Below are 20,488 nucleotides of genomic sequence, written 5' to 3'. Positions count from 1 at the left end.
CAGCGATACTAGAATTTGGCCCAGGGCTGTTTTCAATTAATAATTAACATCACATTATAAAACATAACGATAAGACAGATATAATTATGAACTCCCTGACAGTGGTTTCTCAAGGCTGGTTCCATCCCAGAACTGATGCCCCAGTGCATGACACGTCACTCCTGCCCTCCGGAGATGGTCACGTGCACCAGTAACTCCTTGGCCATTCAGCTCAATGCCCCTTTCTTTTCCTGAGAGTTTCAGAGAGGATTTGGACTTTACAGGTATGAAAGCAGAAGTAATCCCACCCCTCATCATGCTACCCTGCAAACTTGAAAGATTGAAAATCTTTGTTCCACAGTTTGCTGTCTTCTTCCTGAGGGGACACAGGTCAGAGGAGGGCTCGTACTAGTTGAGGCCTCAGATGCGAGCCAGCAGGAGAAAATGTTATTGAGGCGCATGTTATAAACCAAGCAAGGTGCACCTGGGCTGTTGGATCCACCATCCCCCCCACTACAGGGGATCTTTCCAGTAGTGGCATCAGTCCTTTCAGATAACTCAACGCACTTTAAAAATATTGTCTTGAAAGTGATATGAAATTGCCTAGCTTCCTGGTCCATCCATTTTCTTCTTTGCCCTATTTTAGTCTCTTATTTCTTCGCTTGCTAATTAGCCCTTCTATTTCAACTGGGAGTCAACCAGCATTTTCCCCCATCTATACAGATGATTTTTATAAAGTTTTACAAAGTGGACAATAGTTTAAATGTTTTGTTGAGCCCAACCATACCTAAGGGTGAATTGGGCAGGAGCTGTTGGCAATACAGAAGAGTAAATGGGCTTGACTGGCAGTCAATCGAAAATGCTTCTGAAGCAACTGGACACTCTCCAGTGCCAACGCAGGGACTGCAAAACCTGTGGTCTGCAAGGGTTTTGTGCAATTGCACAATAGTGCAATGCTCCTTACATTCATGATCATACAGGCTCCTTCTGTGGACAACTCCCAGTATATAGAAAGAGATAGGAAGAGCTTCTGTAAACTCTTGATGATCTTGCTCTAGGTGGGATTTCCAAGGTAATGGATCTCTGGAGACTCCCTTTTATTCCCAGGAGCAGCAGCTATTGACCACTCCCCTGACTCAGCCCAGGATTAACAGAGCAATCCATTATTCTCCGCTGGTACTGCCTCAAACAGAGCTTGTAAGCTAGGAGCCACTTTTTGTTAACATGTGTACATCTAAAAAGACTCTATAAGAATTGATGTAAGTTTTTCTTATAAATATGGGGCCTGCCCATAGCAAAAGGGAGAGAGAGAGAAGCAGAAGCAAAGATGAAAGGAAGGAAAGCAAGCAGGTCCCGATCCAACACCAGTGAGCTTAACTCCACTTACTATGAAATTTAAGGACAGGTATCTCCTCACTTTACTCATATGAGTGAAGCTCTCTCTCTCACTCAGTGTCTCTCACACTTACTCCTTCTCTTTTCCTAACACTCTCAGAGACTTCAGTCTTTATCCAGTCATCCTTGCGGTAAATTTCTTTAAATCATAATTGGATAGTCTTCCAGATTCTAGGGGACCCCTTTGTCAGAGGAATTCCTGGGAATATAGCCCCTATTTGATAAAATTGAGAATTGCTATACTAATAAAGGACTAACTAAAGATATGATTCTTTGTTCATAGTATAAATTCCCTGTTACCAGCAACTATTTTTGAGGAACCTTATAAAAAAAATATGTGTGTTTGTATATTCCCGTATTTTATTTTGGTGGAATAAGACTCTGAATTTATATCGTGGTCTATGTGTAAGTCTCACGGGGAATCTGGGCCTGCGCACTTGCTACCCTCAGCCTTAGAGATCCCAAATGTGCAGGCATCATTTGAACTAATTTCCCTTAAATCAGTTTCATTTTTGCACTCTGAGCGTGCATGTGGCTCCTAGTCACATGCAAAAGCTCTACAGAGAAGACTTAGAGAAGCATGTCTTGAAGTACATCACGTACAAGCTGCTTCCTCAGACAAGCAAAGAGAGTCAAAACACAGCACCAAGACCATGATTTGTAGGTGTGTGGCAGTGCATGTAAGAAAAGAACAAAAGCCTGAAGCCAAATCAGAGCAGCTTGAAAAACACTTGTTTTCAAGCTTAACTTAAAAACTATCCAAGAAATTAAAAAGGATGTCTAAAGATCAGTCATTCTGCCCAGGCATGTGTTTGGGGGTGCAGAAGAGAATATTTATGGCAGCCATCTCATGTTATACTAATGCAATACAACATGGTCATATGGTACCTTTCCTGCACAACATATGCATCCCCAATTGCATCTCCAAATCCAACTAAATCACTATACTGTTTTCATGAAAACTTGCCAATAATGTTAATTGGGTTTAGAGGCAGATGAAGCACGCCTTTCTTTAGGCAATAACCTAACGTGCTGGATACTTGGGAGTGAGCATTAGATAAAGCTGAACTTGAGGAAGCCGTGATGGCCGTGGGGGAATGGATGATCCTGTCTGAAACAGGAGACTGTAAAGTCAAGCCCTGGTGCTCTCAGCTAGGCAAGGCTGGACAGAGAGACTTCAGACACAAGAGCTGAGAAGGAAGCCTTGCCAACAGCAAAGATAAACAAAAGGAACAAAATGTAGGAAGAAAAAAGACTGGATACAACTGAGAGAAGCACTTTGCTACTTGGCCAAAATAATCTATGTGGAGGCTATGTGTTTACTCTCTTAAAACTAGCAGGGAAGCTCAGTTCAAAGTCTTAAAATGAAGAAGCCACAAAACACAGTTACTTAAGTGATGTATTTTATCTGTAATGGATGCAATTGTAGTTGCTTGCAATTGCAGTGAAGAGATTCAGAGCACGTCAGTGATGGATTGGGACTTCAGGTGTAATCAAAGGGGTGAGATCTGTAAAAAAAAGATGATTACAGCAATAAATGTAATGCATGGAGTATAGTACAGCTCTTCTGTATGTGTCGGACTGACTTTCAGGGGCAAGTAACAAAGCAGCAATGACTCATGTTGATAGCTCCAGAGGCTGCAAAAGTACTCAGAAAAACAACTGAGAAGGGAAACTGGAGGGACAGAGAGTAGCAGGCACGCATGGAGCTCCAGCTTGTGACTTTGTCAAGCACAGCAGAGGATCTTAGGGTTACTGAATTCAGATGGCAAGTGGAGGGAGACTGGGGCAAGAGAGAAGGTTGTTTGGGTCAGAGATGATCTAAAAAGGGGTTGGGAGGTGAGGAGAGAGGGTGGAAAGGCTCGCGGATAGGTGGGAGGGATGGGGCAGATCCTCAGTGGTTATGCAGAGGCAACCTCCAACTTTTGTCAAAGGGCAATATAACACTGCCTCTGAATTTTTAGGCACCCTGATCTCAAAATGAATATTAAGATGCAGAGATTGGACCTTTATTAAGGTGACCATATTGAATTTAACGTCTAGAAATTAAGCTGAACCAGATCATACGTGGAGCTTAACTGCCGTCTCCTAACAAGGCTTTCAGTTTCGTTAGATACCATTTCACCAACGCTTGTGGGCTCACTGGCATCCATCTCACACAGAGGGGCTGAACTGCCCTCACTGAATTGCTCCTGGTACAAAACGCTGCCAGGAAAAGCAGAATCAGGCCTCAGCTGCTCTTCTTATTGCCAAACAGAGCTTGCAAGAGCTGCCAAATGCTCTACATAGCCTGCATAAAAGCTGAGCCTGTCTGTATACCAGGAATGTAGACTTCTCTTTGCATGCCTATTACGGATTTATTAAGCACTACACATTCCTGGTTCAAGATTCATGGGAAGCAATTTTCCCACCTTGCAAAAGTTCACACAGTTTCAGAAGTGTTTCCATTCTCCAATGCAATGAAAGCAAGAACTTTGCAAAACTTCTTCATGATGAGCCAGGGAGAAAGCCTCCTGCCAGGTCGGTCCCTAGCCTAGGGCACAGACTCGACCATGTGGGGGTGATTCTGGCTCATGTGCCATTGCCACCACATTCACAGCTGACTCCGAACTGGCTTCTCCTCTCTGAGGCAAGTGCTCTAACCACTGTGTTAGAGTCAGACCTGGTTCCATGATCATTTGTTTATGCATAGTGTTTCCACTGTCCAGGCACTGTCATTGCCCAAAGGAATCTTGTCCCAGCAGAGTGACAGGATTTGTCTCATCAACCATTAGCCATCAGTGATGGATCCGTTTGCAGGAAATGGAGATCAGCACATCAGAAGAACAATTCATCACATGCCTCTTAGGATGGGCTGAACTGCTCTCCACAGGTACCCGTTGCTCTCTAATGATCCACAGGGGAGTCTAGAAAGCTCAGTTTTGGACAGCTGACATGAGGTGGTATGCACCCAGTCATCTGAGGTGTGGCTGTGTCACCGAGGACAGGCGTGCATAGTCCCTTTGGCCTTCTTTTAGGGGTGTCCGTATGTCAGGACTGCACTAGAGAGCTCTTTTCCTTCTTCCCCTCCCCTGCCTCCTTTGTCAGAGCAGAGCAGCTGCATGCATTCCTGGCAAAAACTGCAGCTTCAGGAAAAAGGCTTTTGATCAAAAATTCCTTATGTTTTTCATGGTTCAATAAACAATCCCTTCATTTTCAAATCAGAAGTTTCTTAAGTAGGAAGTGATTTGGGGGTGGATGCAAATAGGAGCACCATTAAGTAAGCTTATTTTCAAGACATAGAACTATAATCTGTCCTGAAAATCTCATTTTCCAAGATCAGAGAATCAAAGTTTTTCAAAGGTATGCTGGGTATTCAAAAATATGGCACCTTAAATCACTAGGCATTTGAAAATTTGGTTCCTGGAATAGATGACTCTAGATGTTTGTTAACCAGCATCATCTTTTATGCTTTCTTTACAAACAGAATACTATGTACATGCTCTATTCCAGTGGGGATTCTGATGATGCAATAGTATACCACCTTCAAAATCTGCAAATATGAAAAGATCATCATTTTAAAGGAATTTTTTCCATTGCAGCTACCCATATGTCAGGAATGTATTCCAGCCAACATCTGGGCTCATATAACAGTTGCAGAAAGAAGAAAAACTTCCAGTGATTGATGGTTTGTCCCACTGCAGAGTGTCATTTCTGCCTGTTTTGCAAACATATACAAGTAATTAAAGCTGATCGCCAGTCAGCCCAGTAGTGTTACATGCAGAACAAATCCAGCCCAGTCTCCTGGCTTTCAACAGTTTTCTTCAGCTTGAGAAAACCTCTGCATTCCTATTTTTTTCCCTGATGCACTCTGACTCACCAAATATTAGTTGTTTTGGGTCTATAGTAAAGCTAAGGCTGAGGGACATCCTGTGGATTACATCAAGGTCTTGATCCAAAGCAGACAAGATAACTTGTCTGTTGCCAGCTGGCCATTCAAGAAGGCCATTGTTCAGACTGCTGCAGAAATGGAAAGTAATCCCCATGCAATTCATGTAGGGTGAAGTATTTCTTCTATGAGGATACAGCTGCAAAGCAAAGGCATAGCCTTCTGAGCTGTAAAATACAGCGCTTATGATATAGTTACCTTTTGAAGTACCGTTGAAAAGGGATGTGAAATTTCTGATGTGCCAGATGTTGGTGGGGCAGTCTGTCTCTGCCAGGCTGGTGTCATCAATGGCAATCCCCACTGCAGACTTGGCTGGGTCTCCTCTGATGCCCTGAAACCCATAGCGGAATTTGATTTGGACACCAAAGGGAATGCTGGCCAATCTTCAGTGATGTTCTCCATCAGCTGAAGGGAGAAGAAATACATTAAGAACTTCATTGTGCCCGTGAAGTCCAGGGCACAATCATAAATCCTGCTGGGTCTTCCTCAAGCTTCCTATGATCTGTTTGTCTGAACGGGGATTGTCTGATGCCCTGCACCCAAACTAATTTAAGAATGGTCTTAAAGAAACCACCACTGGGCCAAATTCTGCTTTCCGGGGCACTAACTCTGGAATTACTCAACTAAAGGAAATGAAGGTCTCAGATTTATTTACAGGGGCACTTAAGCAAATTATCATATGACAAACCCAGGGCTGCCTTACATCAAAGTTCACCAGCACTTCAGCTATGAAAAAAACATATTCACCGACCTGTGATAGTGTGCAGCTTTTCCATCCTCCTAACCTTTCCAGTTCCATCATCTTTCTTAACCCAGATAGCTAGCTTGTCTTGTGCACTTCCATTTAACCTGTAGAAAAACTGAAGGCATTTTTCATTCCGCCTTGGATAAAGGATGCGAGATTCCAAAAGAGCTGACTGACCAGCTTGTCCATTTTTTGTATCTAAGTGCATGAAATATATTCCATCTAGGAAACACATAACACAGTGATGTGATACAAGTTTTTGCTCCATTCAGTAATGAAACTCCAGTGCTAAATAAGCTTTAGTACAGTTTCCACTTGCTTGAGTTAGTTAGAAAATTATTTTTAAAGTAGAAAAAATATGTCAATAGAAAAGAATTCTCTCTACATTGTAAATCAATACTGAAATGAGAATGCATTGAAATATGGCTTGCAAACACTAGTTCAGTTGACTAAATGGGGTACCCATTCAGTTGAAATGAAGTACAAAATGTACAGGAGCCAATCCTATAAACATGTACAAATATATGTGAATGCACCTGGCTAGGGATTTTTTTGAAGTCAAACTGAGAACGCATTGGAAGGGTCCTGTTAGGTCGTGGCATTCAGTCTTCTGCATTCACTGGAAACTGTGTTATGTAATGTAATCCTTTTATGAGACTGCCCCATAAAAGAAGCTGAGGACTTTTTTGCTTTACTTGTGCTATGAGCGAAGGATTTTTTAACTTCTAGTCATAATTATTTCATGACCCACTCAGACCCAGTCATGCTAACATGTTTGAAATATTTCCTTTCTTTCACATTTAGTCTGCAGTTCTACCTGTGGGCCACAGAGATGCCTCTTCTCGAGCCTGTGATCCTTCTGGTTACAAAGACTGACCACTTTCAGGCCAGTCTCATTCTCTGGGTCAGCCCTATTCTGTATATTCCAATTTTAAATCGGCTTCTTGAAGGTGGCTGAGCAGTAGTAGTGTCAATATTTCCCATGTCTACTGGAAATATCTATCCTGGTAGCATAGATATTTCTAAGCTGCATCACATTGGGGATCCCCAATTCCCCTGTGGTTGCGAGTATGGGTTTGCAGATTTTTATCCATTCGAGAGCTGAGTGATGCCAACAGCAGAGACCCTGTAGGCAACAGTGGAACTGAAACTGCCACCTAATCCTGGTCTGAGCTTCACTGTCACCTCTGGCTACATGTCTGTGCTTGGATGTGTTTCCATAGGCATTGCTGGCATTCTGCATTAAGTTCTCCTACAAATACCCAGACAAGCTGCCTATTTTACACTGACTGCTGACCCACTTGCTCTCAGGGAACGTTTGAAGGCTGGCTGTTTATTGTTTACATCTTCTCCTTCTCCCTCGTTGAAGATGGGCAGTTAATTGCCTGTGAGGAGGCACTCGGGAGGAAGCCACTGTCAGCTCCTCAGCCACATGCTCTATCACGCACCACAGTGTTACAGTGTCAGCAAACCACACATCCTGCAGACTGCAAGCAAATAGCCCATCAAACAACAGCCAAACAGGCTCATTGCCCTATAAACAAGAAATTGTTCCTTCCTTGCCAGCACTGGGACCTAAACAAACTCCCCACTTGTGTTGCGTCCCTCTCGCTGGCTCTCCCAAGCGCTGGCTGCTGCCTCTCACCTTTCCCCAGATCTGCCCTCTCTCCCAGGCACATCCGAACCCTTGCCAGGCCTGTGACACGGCCGCTCTCGTCCTCATAAGCTGCAAATTTCGTATAACCACAGGATCTCCAGGCTGTAGCCAAACAGAGCATTAGACAACAGACAAGATCAGTTGCTGCCCAAAGCCATCTCCTGCTCTCTCTTCCATAGGAAGAAGTCCCACACAAACAGCTTTCCTTTCCGTTCTGTTTTTTTCCCGTCCCCTGCGCCACGGAGGACTTCTGTGACTAGCTGGCATTTGTGTTTGGGGAAACAGATGTGCCTAACTGTGACCACTTGTACACAGCATAGCCAGGCTCATGCGCGTGACTTTCAAAAAAAAAAAAAACTTTTCTGCTGGGGGACTTTTGGAGTATCTGTATGATATTCCTCTGTGGCATTCAATTTTTTCCCCGCTGCCCTTAAAAACAGACCCTACACAATTCCTATATCCCAACAGCAGTCAAAACACTGCAGAATTCAATGCATTCATATTTGTTCAATATATGTTTGAATCAGCGCAGCGTGAGCCAAAGCCTTGATCGAAAGGACCCCTGGCAATGCTCTCCTCAGAGGAGGGGAAATCACAGCTGCTTTATTTCTCGGATAATTCTTCAGCCTCCTTATGTGGTGCAGCTCAAACAAACTTTAAATTAGCAACCGCTACACTTTTCAGATACGGCTCCATATTGCTCGTCACGCAGCCCTCAAAGAAGTTTCCTGAGAGTGGTTGCTTCCTGCTTTGTGTCACATTGCTGAAACTCAGCTTGCTATTCTGATGATCCTAGACCGGCTTCAATATCAGAATTTGTTTATAAACAAGGCTTGGGTTTTGTGATATTTGTCTAATTATGTACTTCTGTGGGGACGCCTGAAGTGAACTCCTGTGCCAAGCAAAAGTGTCTTTTAGCTTTTTTTTAACTTAAAAAAGCTAGAAAACAACCATAATGCCATAAAATTTACAGAAAAGTAGGATTGATTCTCACCCGACTCAATTCCATGGAGTTCCCCTGAAGTCAACCACTGCAGAGTGGTGGAGCTCCCTTGATTTTAATGGAACTGCAACCAATTTGCAGCAGCTAAATCTCAAATTCTCCTTTCTTCATGAGATGTTACAATGAGGGAAAGAGGTTTAAGGAAGAGCTAAACATTAAAAAATGAAAATGATTAGGCTTTCTGTCTGAAAAATCAAGAGTCATGTTTACCTTCAGATATGCAGTGATTAAGCTTAATACTAGGGCATTTCTGGTATGTGATTAAGCTTAATACTAGGGCATTTCTAATATGTATCTCTGTGTATTTTCATTTTCACATGTCTTAAAACCATAATAAAGTCTAATAACCATGCAAAAATGCAGCTGTTACCTGCACAGTAGTCCCACAAAGGTGTGGTCTTCATATCCTGGTTTGCCCATTGTATGGTCTCAGTCAGCCTCATCTTGTCCACACTGCACCATCCCACAGATATTGCTGTATTCAAAGGAGCAGTGGTCCAAGAAGGGGAGGCTCAAAGCTGCAAGGAATAGGGTAACATTTTTTGCCATGTCCATCAATACGAAATGAGGCTTTCACTGTCACCTCCATTTCCAGGCTGCTTGCATACAGCACTTAACTTCAGTAAATATGTTATTAATGCCTCCAGATAATACAGAGACTTCTGCGTCTGCAACTCTGTTACCACATGCAAACGATATTTCCTCCTGAAAGCAAACCTCTATCTCCTCCTCTCACTCTCAGCTGAATACGTCCTTGCTGGAACCAGGCTTGGCCCCTGCGTGCTAGTTTTCTCTTTCAGATGTCCGTCATTTTCTCTAAGCCTGTCTGGGTTACCGTTGAACCGATATTTGCTTTTGCTGGGTTTATGCCAGCACAGTATGTCAGCACCACACAGTGTAGCAGAACATTTACTTTCATTATAACAGGATCCCAAAAGTGATGTGTTCCTGTGCCTGTCAGCTGGTTCAATCCATGTTATTATGAAGCAGCAATAAGGATTTTCAAATACATGGGTGAGAATGAACTTACTGCAGTTGTACACGCAATTCAGCCTCAAGTAAGTCAATCCAGCTGAAATCCAACCTCTGCCCAATAATCTCACTGAAATCAGGAATTTTTGTTGTAATGGATGGGACATTGTTATTGATGTTGAAAGAATATGGTCCACAGTGCAGGACTGACTCATAGTCATAAGGGGTATTGAGGTCATCAAAGGAACTATCATTATGTTTGTCAAAGGCAGATGCAAAACCTGGTCAAAGACATACACGCACGATTAGGCAGGACTGGAAATAAAAATGAGTACATAGCAAGTTACCAAAATGCTTTACCCATGACTAAATAATGTTGTAGATGTCAACATGTAGCTTGAGACATTTTAGCAGAGAAACTAATGCACCCTAAAATAGCAGTTAATGGAAAAGAAATGGCAGCACCACTCTTAAAAGGAATGTGCATCTAAAGATAATTCTTAATCACTTCAAACCTGCAGTGTACCTACAATAATTTCACCCCACCATATCTGAACGTAGTCATCACGACCTGTCCTGCACTGCTTCACGGTAAAATCCCAGGGCGTGCAGGAGCCCATATGCCACCATGGCTTTATAGTCGTACCTCTCTCCTATAGACACCCTCAGGCCTCTCTGAAGGTCACCCACATAGGACTAGCACCTGTAAGACAAAGACTCAGACACTGCATTTCAATTACAAGATCAAGGTATAAGTAACAGAATAATATTTTTTATAATTGCCTGCCTGAAATTTCTAGTCTCCTTATTCTTATCCAGACCGCAGATTTATGCCAGCATATGAAACATGTGCCTTTGTTGCTTTGCCACAGCCCAGCAATGCGTCCCTGTCCCAGGAGTGCAGCTGGCCTCCTTGTTTCGTTTTGCTCTCTCTGGAGGGGAGAGCCACCCCTGCTGCGCAGCAGAGCATGAGTGTTCCTGAACTGGCTGCATGTCTCTTAAGGGAGGCGCTGATGGCAAATCTAATATTTGCTCTCCAACGAGTGAGCCCCAGCTCAACCAATATAGGGAGGGGAGGAGCAGAAGATAAGCACCACAGAAGAGTACAAGGGTGCCTTATAGACGCGTACGTTGAGCTGGCTGTTTAAGTATATACCAAAGTACCTAAATAAGAGGCCGCCTCCAAGTGAAGTCAGATGGTATTGCCTTCTCTGGCTGAGTTCCCAAACACAGATTTAAATCTTAACTTTTCATGTCCATTCAGAAACAATTCATCACGTTGTGTTAAAAAAAAAAAAAAAAACTACCAAAAAATGCTATGCACCATCTCCACATATCCCAAGAGATCTACATCGGCTCTTAGGTACACACACTAGCTGGTGTCACCAGCTTCCTCGTGGTCCTACCCAGCAAATAGGGGTTCCCCTCACCTAACTCTGGATGATCACAGTGTTGGCACATGCTGCTGAGCCAGCTCCCCAGGTGCCCATTAGAGTTACTGGACAGAAATGGGCAATTGGGGTGTGAGTCACCAGACCTATTTTACACCTCTATTTTAGATGAGACGGCTTGTGCCCTGGAAGAGTGCTCCTCTCCTCTGAGTGCAAAGGCAGCCCGCGGTGGCTTGCCCAGCGGTAGGGGTTGCTGGGTTCAACGTTACAATAACAGGTAAAGCCAACTCTGCATTTGGAAGCAAGGAGGAAGTTACATGCTAAAGCCTACACACTCGTGACGTACCATACCACTAACTGACACCAGGAGGAAGTTATTTGCTTGTTTTCCCAGAAAGAGTGCCAAGAAAGGGATTCTCTTCAGTAGCTGGCATGCAAACGGAAATAAAACATTGTTTTCTTATATTAAGAAAATGTCAAATACCTTTGCCTGGTTAGTCTGCCTGCATTGGCTTTATCTCCAGAGTGATGCAAACCGGTTTTGGGACAGAAATGGGGCTCAGAGGTTTATGACTGTTATACTAGCAAGAATGAAAATGAATGTCTACATGATTGGGAAAACTATCAAATCAAACTGTGCCCATAAAGCACATAGAACACGGAGGTAGAAACCAATCTATTAATACACAGTTACCCATCCAGCTTCTCAAAGTTCAGGTAAGTTTTTTCCCCTTCATAAGGCTTGAAATTAACACAAGACTTCAGCCGGAACATCTCAAATGCCTGCAGGATAACACCTTTAGGATACAGATCTGGAAGATACAGAAGAGGTAACAATAACAATTGTTCTTCTTTTATTGTATTACACTAAATAGCCATAATTCCAGATAGAAAATGTGAACATAAGTTAAAAACATGAACCTGTATTAAAAATATCTACTTGGATGAAAGAGCAAGAGGCTGTTAGCAGAATTTCCTGACTAGAATAATCTTGGCAGAGGCCGTAGAGAGAGATAATATCTTCCACTGGACAAGCTGATACAGCTGGAAAAACCCGAGCAGACTTTTAAACATCCAGAGCATTTTTCAGGTTTTGCTGGCTACTTTACTGCATGCCATTATGTAATTTCAGCTGTCAAATATTGTAAACTTTGGTCATCTCTAGCTCAGGGTTAGTAAACACAGGAAAGATCCCTGGGATTTTAATAGTGATTTACTATTTGCTTCAACAGCTAAACTGCTCAAACTTTAAAATAGCCCCTAAAATTAAATGAGAACAAAAAGGAAGAAGCCCTGACTTTTCAGTTAGGAAATAGCGACTATTTGCTGCTGACAGTACTGAGCTGGAACTGTTATGAAGAGATAAAGCACAAAGAGCGCAGCAGATCAACATGCATGTTCATGAGATTAGGATTTTCTGATATCATTATCAAGAGATCCCAACCAGATGCACTAATATAAATCAAAGCATCTGCCCATCAGCATCAGGGCTGATCACTGGGGCTGCTACACTGACAGCAAAGTGTGCCGTAGCAGAGTTACATCACTCTGTCTGGCCTACAGTGCCAATGGCATTAACACAGCGTAACTCCACAGCAAATGAAACTGAAGCAGCCTGGAGAGTTGTACAAAACCAGAGTATATCTAATGTAAGAGATACCACAATAAAAAGCCTTATTACCCAGCCTGTCAGCTAGGATATAGGGGATGGGAAATTTCCACCTGGAGGAGCTGTTTCTCAGAGCATTTCTCTCCAGCTATTAAGGAAATCAATATATTTGTGTTAACATACTAAGCTCAATATTAAGGTCAGCTGTTAAGCTCATATTAAGCTCAAACTCTTTCTGAAGTTGATTCAGAACAGTAACGCATACTGGTAAGATAATATCAGCTTCAAAAAGCTGCCTTCCTGCTTCTGGAATGAGTTAAACAATCATTTAGGCCACAGTAATATATCAAGGACTACAGTATATTTTTTCCAAAGTCTACACAATGTATCTGCTCATCAGCATACCCATCTCTCTTTAAGCACTAATTGCCCAGAAACACGGAGGCAAATAACCGTTGCCACAGCACAACATGCCAGTGCTCTTTTTGGCAGCAGTATCAGATACAGGAGGATTTGGGGTTGGGTTAAGACTTCCATTTCAATTCATAGCACCTGCCTAGGGGGAATTTGTTCCTATTCCCACAACTTGTATCCTAAAACCACTGTGAACTTTTAAACATTGCAGTTAACGTTTAGGTGGGGTGGGATATAAGCAGAAGTTAGGCGTCTAATAGCCTAATTAGTTAGCTAACCTAGGCTGGTCATCCAGGATCCTCATACAGTCACGGGAGAAAAACAAGCACTCTGGAGACAGAAGGGATTTAGTCCACCTCTCATAAACACCTGAACTTGAACTAAGCTCAGATTGAGGCGACTGAATCGAAATGTCTACGCCGCAGCACCTATGCAGGTACTATTTGTCTCGGATCCCATTACAGCCCTGCATGCATCCAGTTGCCTAGATGTAGGTGTCTGGTGCCATTTGAGATGCACCAGGGTATCCAAAATATCCACATAGGCTGGCAGATGTGATGCCTGGGAGAGTCCCTCCCTTCTGGAGTGGCACTGGAGGAGATAGATAGATTTGAACCAGCAACAGACACTTGTGTTTTAGCCACTCCGCATCTTCCATTGAAACACTGAGATAAGCAGTTAAGCACAGCATTTGAGACTCCTGTTTTTCAGTCCTCCTTTTTTTAAGGTGGCAGCTTCCCCCTGCGGAGCTGAGCCCAAACCTCAGCCACTGTATGGTCCTGGTAAAGTATGACATTTTTGTTTAATGCCTTTGTGCAGACACAATCTTAGCATAGACAATTCGTCTTCAGGCCTTTTATTACAGAAATAACTTCTAGTCTACTCACATACCTATAGGAAGAAAAAAAAAACCCAGCACTGTGTGTTCTGTTCTGTCAGCAAAACCAGAGGAAACCTACTCCAGAGCGTAAAGCAGATAACAGGCAACATCAGGAAATGAAAGCTATCTCAAGGCAATGTTACTGAAACTGCGGAGCAGGGCTGACAGTACTTAAACTTTGTATTTTGGTCATCGGTCATGTGAAACCAAGTACCTCACTTAAGATGAATGCAAATTAACAAAGCAGAAGTGGAATTAGAGCCAGTGGTGAGGTGTCTACGGGCATCGTTTTGCCAGAAGAGCACAAGGGTGAGGGAATGTGGGCTCAGGCCAGCTTAGGGCATGCTGAGCCATGTGCTCCCGGGGGCTGCGCTCCTCCCCAAAATGCAACGTCTGCTGGGCTTCGCAGACCACTGCTTTCCCAGGAGCAGCTGAGCATGTTTCTAGATTTAAGATTAAGATCTTGGGTTTCCTGCAGAATTATCCTTGTGGAAATTTCCTGGCCTTTCCAACTTCCAACTTCCCTTTCCCTTTTATGGACCCTTCTTTCCTCTGCCCCATGCCCCTAGTCCTCTCTTTCCATTCTCTCTGACCGCTACCAGGCTCCAAAGGGGAGGTCTTCTCCCTTCTCCCCAAAAGTAGCTGAAGTTCATCATACACATTTTAAACTATCCTGCAATACTCAGCTGTGATACATTTGGGATTTTGCTTATATATGAGGGAACTTTCAGCCTCCTCTGATGCCATCAGAGCTGCCAGATTTGTAGCCTCCAAAGGCTAGCTCAGATCTCTGTAGTAATTCAGCGCTCTGCTTACTTACTATCTTGACTTACGTGAGTTTATTTCTGGGATGCCCTTTCTATGCTGCCCTCCATCAACATCATAAACTATCAAATGAAATAATACACGTAAGTTACTCAGTGACTACAACATGAGTTGATAAAACTCCCACCTTGATGACTTCCTTCCTTCCGCTAAAATAAAAACAAAACCATTGCAACCTTAACTCTTTCTTCAACACAGTTTTGAATCTGAAACATAGAAAGTACAGTTTCAAAATTACAGGCAAATGCGGTGAAATCTCACCCTGATCTCAACCCAGAAAAAGGAGGAAAAAGATGGGAATACCATAAAGGCATAGGAGCAGGTAGCCAGGGCTGTGAAATAATAGCCAAGAATCCATTTCAGATCATCTAGTGCTACCTGCCAGCATAGATATAGCATCCTGTGGGTGAGTACCCTTCAAAATTACTGATAAGGATAAGCCATTAAAGGATTGAACTACGTAAGTAAGTGCAGATTTTAATATTATTAGATACAGCCATTAATCAATCTGACAAGCAATCTGCCTCCCCATTTCATAACTATTCTTAGTAAACTAACCCTTGCAACAATCAGAGGCTATTGAACTATCTAATATTTCTGTGATTTCTTTAGAGATAATTTCACTCTTTCTTTTTGCTTTCCTGGCCCCATTCTGACAGGAGACCAATGAAGCTGCTGAGAATGGAAACAATACCTTCTTCAAGAGAAGAGGCTTGCAATCTGCAAATGGATGCATAATCCTCTGGAAGAAAAGGTTTCCTTAGGCAACGTCTTGGGAGGTGCAAACAAATGTTTGTTCTCATCGGATTTTCTGGGTAAAGTATCATTTTTAATTAAAAAATAGCTCTCTTTTTTGTAATCAATAGACCCATCAGCCATCAATTTCCAACAAAATGTGGTGACTTGGGTTTCCTCAGGAGCTCTCCAACACTTTGTCTCTCAGAATAGGAGTACAGTGAGGAGTCCTGAGGAGTCCTGATTTGCTCCCACTCATGTGCCTGTGAAGCTATGTGCTCCTGGTGCTTTGCACTGGGAATCCCGCACAGGTCCTTACCTGTAGACACTTCCCACAGATGATTTTGTCATTTTATAGGCTTTTCCCTCCTCCAAAATACATGCAAACTATTCTTCAGTGAAACCATCAGACACAGCACCCTCTTGGGCAGGGAGCAGAATTAGGGTAGGAGGCTTGGGCACAGACGCTACGCGCTCCAGCACTGCTCTCCTGGGGCCATTGCACCCTTCGCCTGCCCTGCCACAATCCCCATGTCCTAGGGGTGGCAGAGTATGGAAACGTACCGTGTTTTGTTGTTGAGGTGAACTTCAAACCTTCTGTAAAAACACTTCAGCGCGTTAATGCTGTAGCCAGGTCTTTAGTGAAAAAATGCAAATAAAGCATGTGATAACACTATTCAGAGATTAGTGCTTGCAATTATATCTCCCAGAAAATAGGTTCATTATTCTGAAGAGAGAAAAGTCTAGTGTTTTTCTTCTTGTAGCTACATAGCTGCTTGCTGTAATTTTAGTCTTTCTTACTTATACTACAACATCAGCCGAAGCTCTGCAGAGCACCTTTAAGATACATCCAAAATGCTCTCCAGGGAGTCACCTCAGGTGTAGCATCAGCCCTGCCAGACATGGATTCACTCTATGAGAAGCTATTGGGGTTTCTCTCTGCTGCCTTTACTCAGACAACACTTAATGTTGCAGAAGGCAACCTCTGCTAGCAGAAAGCATCTCAGACCTTCTTTTCCCCAGATAAAGGAGATATGGTTGTCTTGTAGGATAACAGTGTGAAGGCATCACTAACTTGCACGTTCTCTCTATTAGAAATTGACCCAGAAGAACAGTTCTGCTCAGAGAATGTGAGTGGCCCTCGATGCTCATTTGAAAAGTTCAAAGTGAAGGAGAGAAGCTTAGTTTGTAAGCTTTCTGTTTCAAGGGTTGCCTTTTCCATGGGTAAAAGGACACTCCCTTCTCTCTTCCTTTCCATCCCCACAAAAATGAAAGTGGAAGAGGTTAGTAAGAACGCAAAATAAAGGGTTTTTCAACCATTAGCTTTCACTCTCTTCTGGCCTTTCCTGCTTTATTAAAGCAAAAAATTCCATTCATGTTGTCCTGTTAGAAGGAAAGAAAGAGTGTGAGTCATCTGATCAAAATTAGACACGGATAGCATAGATATTGCCTCTCAGATTAGCTGTTTGCCTTTAACTGCAATTGCACTTTTCAGAGCAGATGTCAAACTCCACTACCTCCCTCTTACATAGTAGGAGAAGTTCTCAACAGCACTCACATTTCCCTGGGGTGGCAGATCTTAAACATCTCATCAGAAGGACCTGGATGTCCTGGTGAAGGACAAGTTAACCAGGAGCCAGCACTGTGCCCTTGTGGCCAAGAAGGCCAATGGGATCCTGGGGTGCATTAGGAAGAGAGTTGCCAGCAGGTCGAGGGAGGTGATCCTGCCCCTCTCCTCAGCCCTGGTGAGGCCTCCCCTGGAGTACTGGGTCCAGTTCTGGGCTCCCCAGTGCAAGAGAGACATGGCGCTCCTGGAGCGAGTCCAGCAGAGGGCTACCAAGATGATGAGGGGACTGGAGCATCTCTCCTCTGAAGAAAGGCTGAGAGAGCTGGGCCTGTTTAGCCTGGAGAAGACTGAGAGGCGATCTCATCAATGTGTACAAGCATCTTAAGGGAGGGTGTCAAGAGGATGGGGCCAGACTCTTCTCAGGGGTGCCCAGCGAAAGGCCGAGAGGCAGCGGGCACAAACTGAAACACAGGAAGCTCCGTCCAAACAGGAGGAAAAACGTCTCTCCTGGGAGGGTGCCTGAGGCCTGGAACAGCTTGCCCAGAGAGCTTGTGGAGTTTCCTTCCCTGGAGATAGTCCAAAGCCGCCTGGACGCAAGCCTGGGCAACGTGCTCTGGATGAGCCTGCTTGAGCAGGGGGGTTTGTCTAGATGATCTCCAGAGGCCCCTTCCAACCTCTACCGGTCTGTGATGCTGTGATCTGGACACACCTCCCCAGCTGAAAGGCGCTTGTAGGACAGGCACTACTGCACCTCCCTTCTTTCCCTGTGATTGCTTATGCAATCAGTCCTTTCATACAACAGTCTCAATCACTTTTGCAAAAAGACCATGGAAGATCATGCTCTCTCCTCATGTCCTGTGTAACATCACCCCTCCAGGGCTCACATAACACAAGACTCAGCGAACAAAAATAACATCCAGCATATACAGAAAAATGCAGCCCCAGCAAACCAGGCTGAGCATGAAGGCACCTTTTTTCATCTCCATGAAACCCCCATGAACATGATGCCCACCACAGCATTGCTGCCCCATGCACCAGCCCCATCCAGCTGGCACTGCAGGAGATAGGCAATAAAACAGGATAACCACAGCATGTACAGTAAAGCTATATGCTCTCAGGAGAGACAAAATGGCATGCCCAGCCCAGAGAAAGAGTTTCTCAGCTACAGGGTGGTCTGCCAGATGGCCTCAGGGCTGGAAATAGGCCTGTTTACTTAGTGGTATGGTGATAGGTACTCTGTCCCACAAACCTCTCCACTTGTACTGTCACTAACTCAACAGTCAGATTGAGTGGTCTAGATAAAAGTAATGAGAATGCAAATGGCAGAAGGCAAAGCTTGTTTGCCTCAACATAGGCATCTAGCATAATCTGAGAAGTCCCGGGGTTTCCAACGCATCTGCACAGGGTTAGGAGCTATAACATAGGATCTTCTGGAGACCTGCAGGATCAGCCTGGGTACCTGAGAGCATCTCAAACGACATTAGACACCTCTGCGCAGGTGGCTAATTGATCCCTGGAAATCTAGGAGTGGGAGGTGAATCACAGAGTCCTTGGATGTGATTTAAATGCCTGAGTGCTGTGGCTGGGTGTGGAGGATATGTGTAAACAAAGCTATCCAGAAGCATCAGGTCTGGCTAGCGGAGGGGAAGCAGAGGGGAAGGGAAGAAAGCGGACACATAAAAGATGTCAGAAGACTGTCAGCAGTCAGTATGAATGGTTGCCAAACGCTGACATGGTCTGGAAAACTGGTTTGGGTCAAACGAGTCATAGTCCAAGTATTTCTAATAATTGAAAAGTGAAACAGTTAAAAGATGTGTTAACATTAAAAAGCTCTGATAAGCGGTGAGACAGCTCAGGCCTTGTTCACAGCATTCCTGTGAACACAGACGTTAAAAAGGCTAGGTACATTACTAAAAATAAGGCAGTGCTCTAACTGTCTTGGCAGTCACAGATGTCTGAAAGCAGTAACAGGAAGCACATTTTCCCTTTTTCTGGACCAAAAATCATAGATGCAGGCTGTCAGACTCATGTGTCCAGTAAAGGGTCAACGTCAGTCTCCCTTCACACCAGAAGAGGCAACTTGATCCCCCTCCCACACAACAGGCAGAGGCACCACTAGGGACTTGGAGCTCCCATAGACCCCTGCTCAACTCAGGACCTGAAGTAAACAAGCAAAGACATGGAGATCACCAGTCAGCAGAACCACCGTCCCAGGAGCTTCCTGATCAAGAGAGACTAAACACATTTCCCTCCCAGGCATTCAGGGCAGCTGCTGCCATTTCTGTAGTTTTATACATGTTCAGTGGATTAGAATATTAGTATATTTAAATACCATCTGCAGTTTTCTCATATTTGAGATCTGAGATACAGACATGCAGATAGAGGGAAGCACTTCTACCTACTCCCTCTTAATAACCATATGTACAGCACATCATAAAGGTATCTTCTTGTGGCCATCTGCCTTTTCCATTCATCCACATTTCACCCTGCAGATGCATCCTGGCTTTGCCAGTGTCTTTAGCACACGTTGCAAGTTCTCAGTGGCACCAAAGTGCACTATTGCTTCCCCCTCTTTTTTCTGTTTTTCTTCTGAGTACAGGGTGTATAGTTCTCCTGAGCGCGGAGCGAGTTTCTCTCAAGCTCTTCTTTCTTGAGCTCCCACTCTTCATCTGTCTGATCTAAGCAGATTCCTTTCATTGAGGCCATCCAGCGATAGTTTCTGCTCTCCACCTCTGCTCTGGGGAAGAAAGCAAGCATACAGCTTCAAATACAGAGCACAGTGCAGTCACAGGAAGTTTCATGAGCAGGTAGGTCCTCACGCACAGATGAGGTTATGTATCAGCACGGCCAAAGCACAGCAGTTTCTGCTGCCAGCAATACGTGAGCTTCCCCACAAATTCCCCCAGCATTTATCACCCCAAGTGACCAGATATTCATCTGGAGTTGCATTGAGGTGGGAAACCTTTGGTAAGGACCTAAGGTGAGACTCACGCTCTTATTGTTAGAGGCACAAGTTTAACCATGCAAATCTCTCAAAGACCGATCTTGTGAACTTACATGCTGTTGACTAAGCACATCACAGAGCAGTTGTACACAGTATTTTTTCAACATTTCCATTTTCTACTATTTCTGTGTTGCTCATTACTGAGTACTAGAAACTCTTAGTGCCAAAACACCAGATCTCAAGATCCTTGAAATCTGGGAGTCTGGACACAGAGTTATTCCTTCCGGATAATCTTTTAATCTCAGGAATTATCTGATTTTAGTCCAACTCAACCCTGAAATTTTGCTAAGTTTTCCTTTCAAATTCAGATCTAAACTTGACAATTTATACCCCTATCTATTTTTAAAATAATAGTCTGCATTAAGCAATGTTATAGAAATAAGG

The 20,488-nt window shown here is 43.8% G+C and overlaps 1 protein-coding gene across 1 annotated transcript; it reads right to left on the bottom strand.

Annotated features, from left to right (window-relative positions):
* Positions 1-71: 71 nt before the first annotated feature.
* LOC104139694 (meprin A subunit alpha-like) lies at positions 72-19,652 on the bottom strand. The gene is made up of 6 exons (XM_068937012.1): positions 10,326-19,652; positions 9,738-9,960; positions 9,078-9,225; positions 6,054-6,269; positions 5,501-5,707; positions 72-2,882 (listed from the first exon to the last, which is right to left on the bottom strand). Exons 3-5 carry the CDS (start codon positions 9,148-9,150, stop codon positions 5,688-5,690), a joined length of 309 nt encoding a protein of 102 aa, XP_068793113.1. The 5' UTR covers positions 9,151-9,225; positions 9,738-9,960; positions 10,326-19,652; the 3' UTR covers positions 72-2,882; positions 5,501-5,687.
* Positions 19,653-20,488: the final 836 nt, after the last annotated feature.

The sequence above is a fragment of the Struthio camelus genome, chromosome 3, assembly GCF_040807025.1.
Source record: "Struthio camelus isolate bStrCam1 chromosome 3, bStrCam1.hap1, whole genome shotgun sequence".
NCBI classification, from domain to species: domain Eukaryota; kingdom Metazoa; phylum Chordata; class Aves; order Struthioniformes; family Struthionidae; genus Struthio; species Struthio camelus.
Note: the sequence above shows the minus strand (reverse complement) of the source record. Positions and strands in the feature narration are given on the sequence as shown.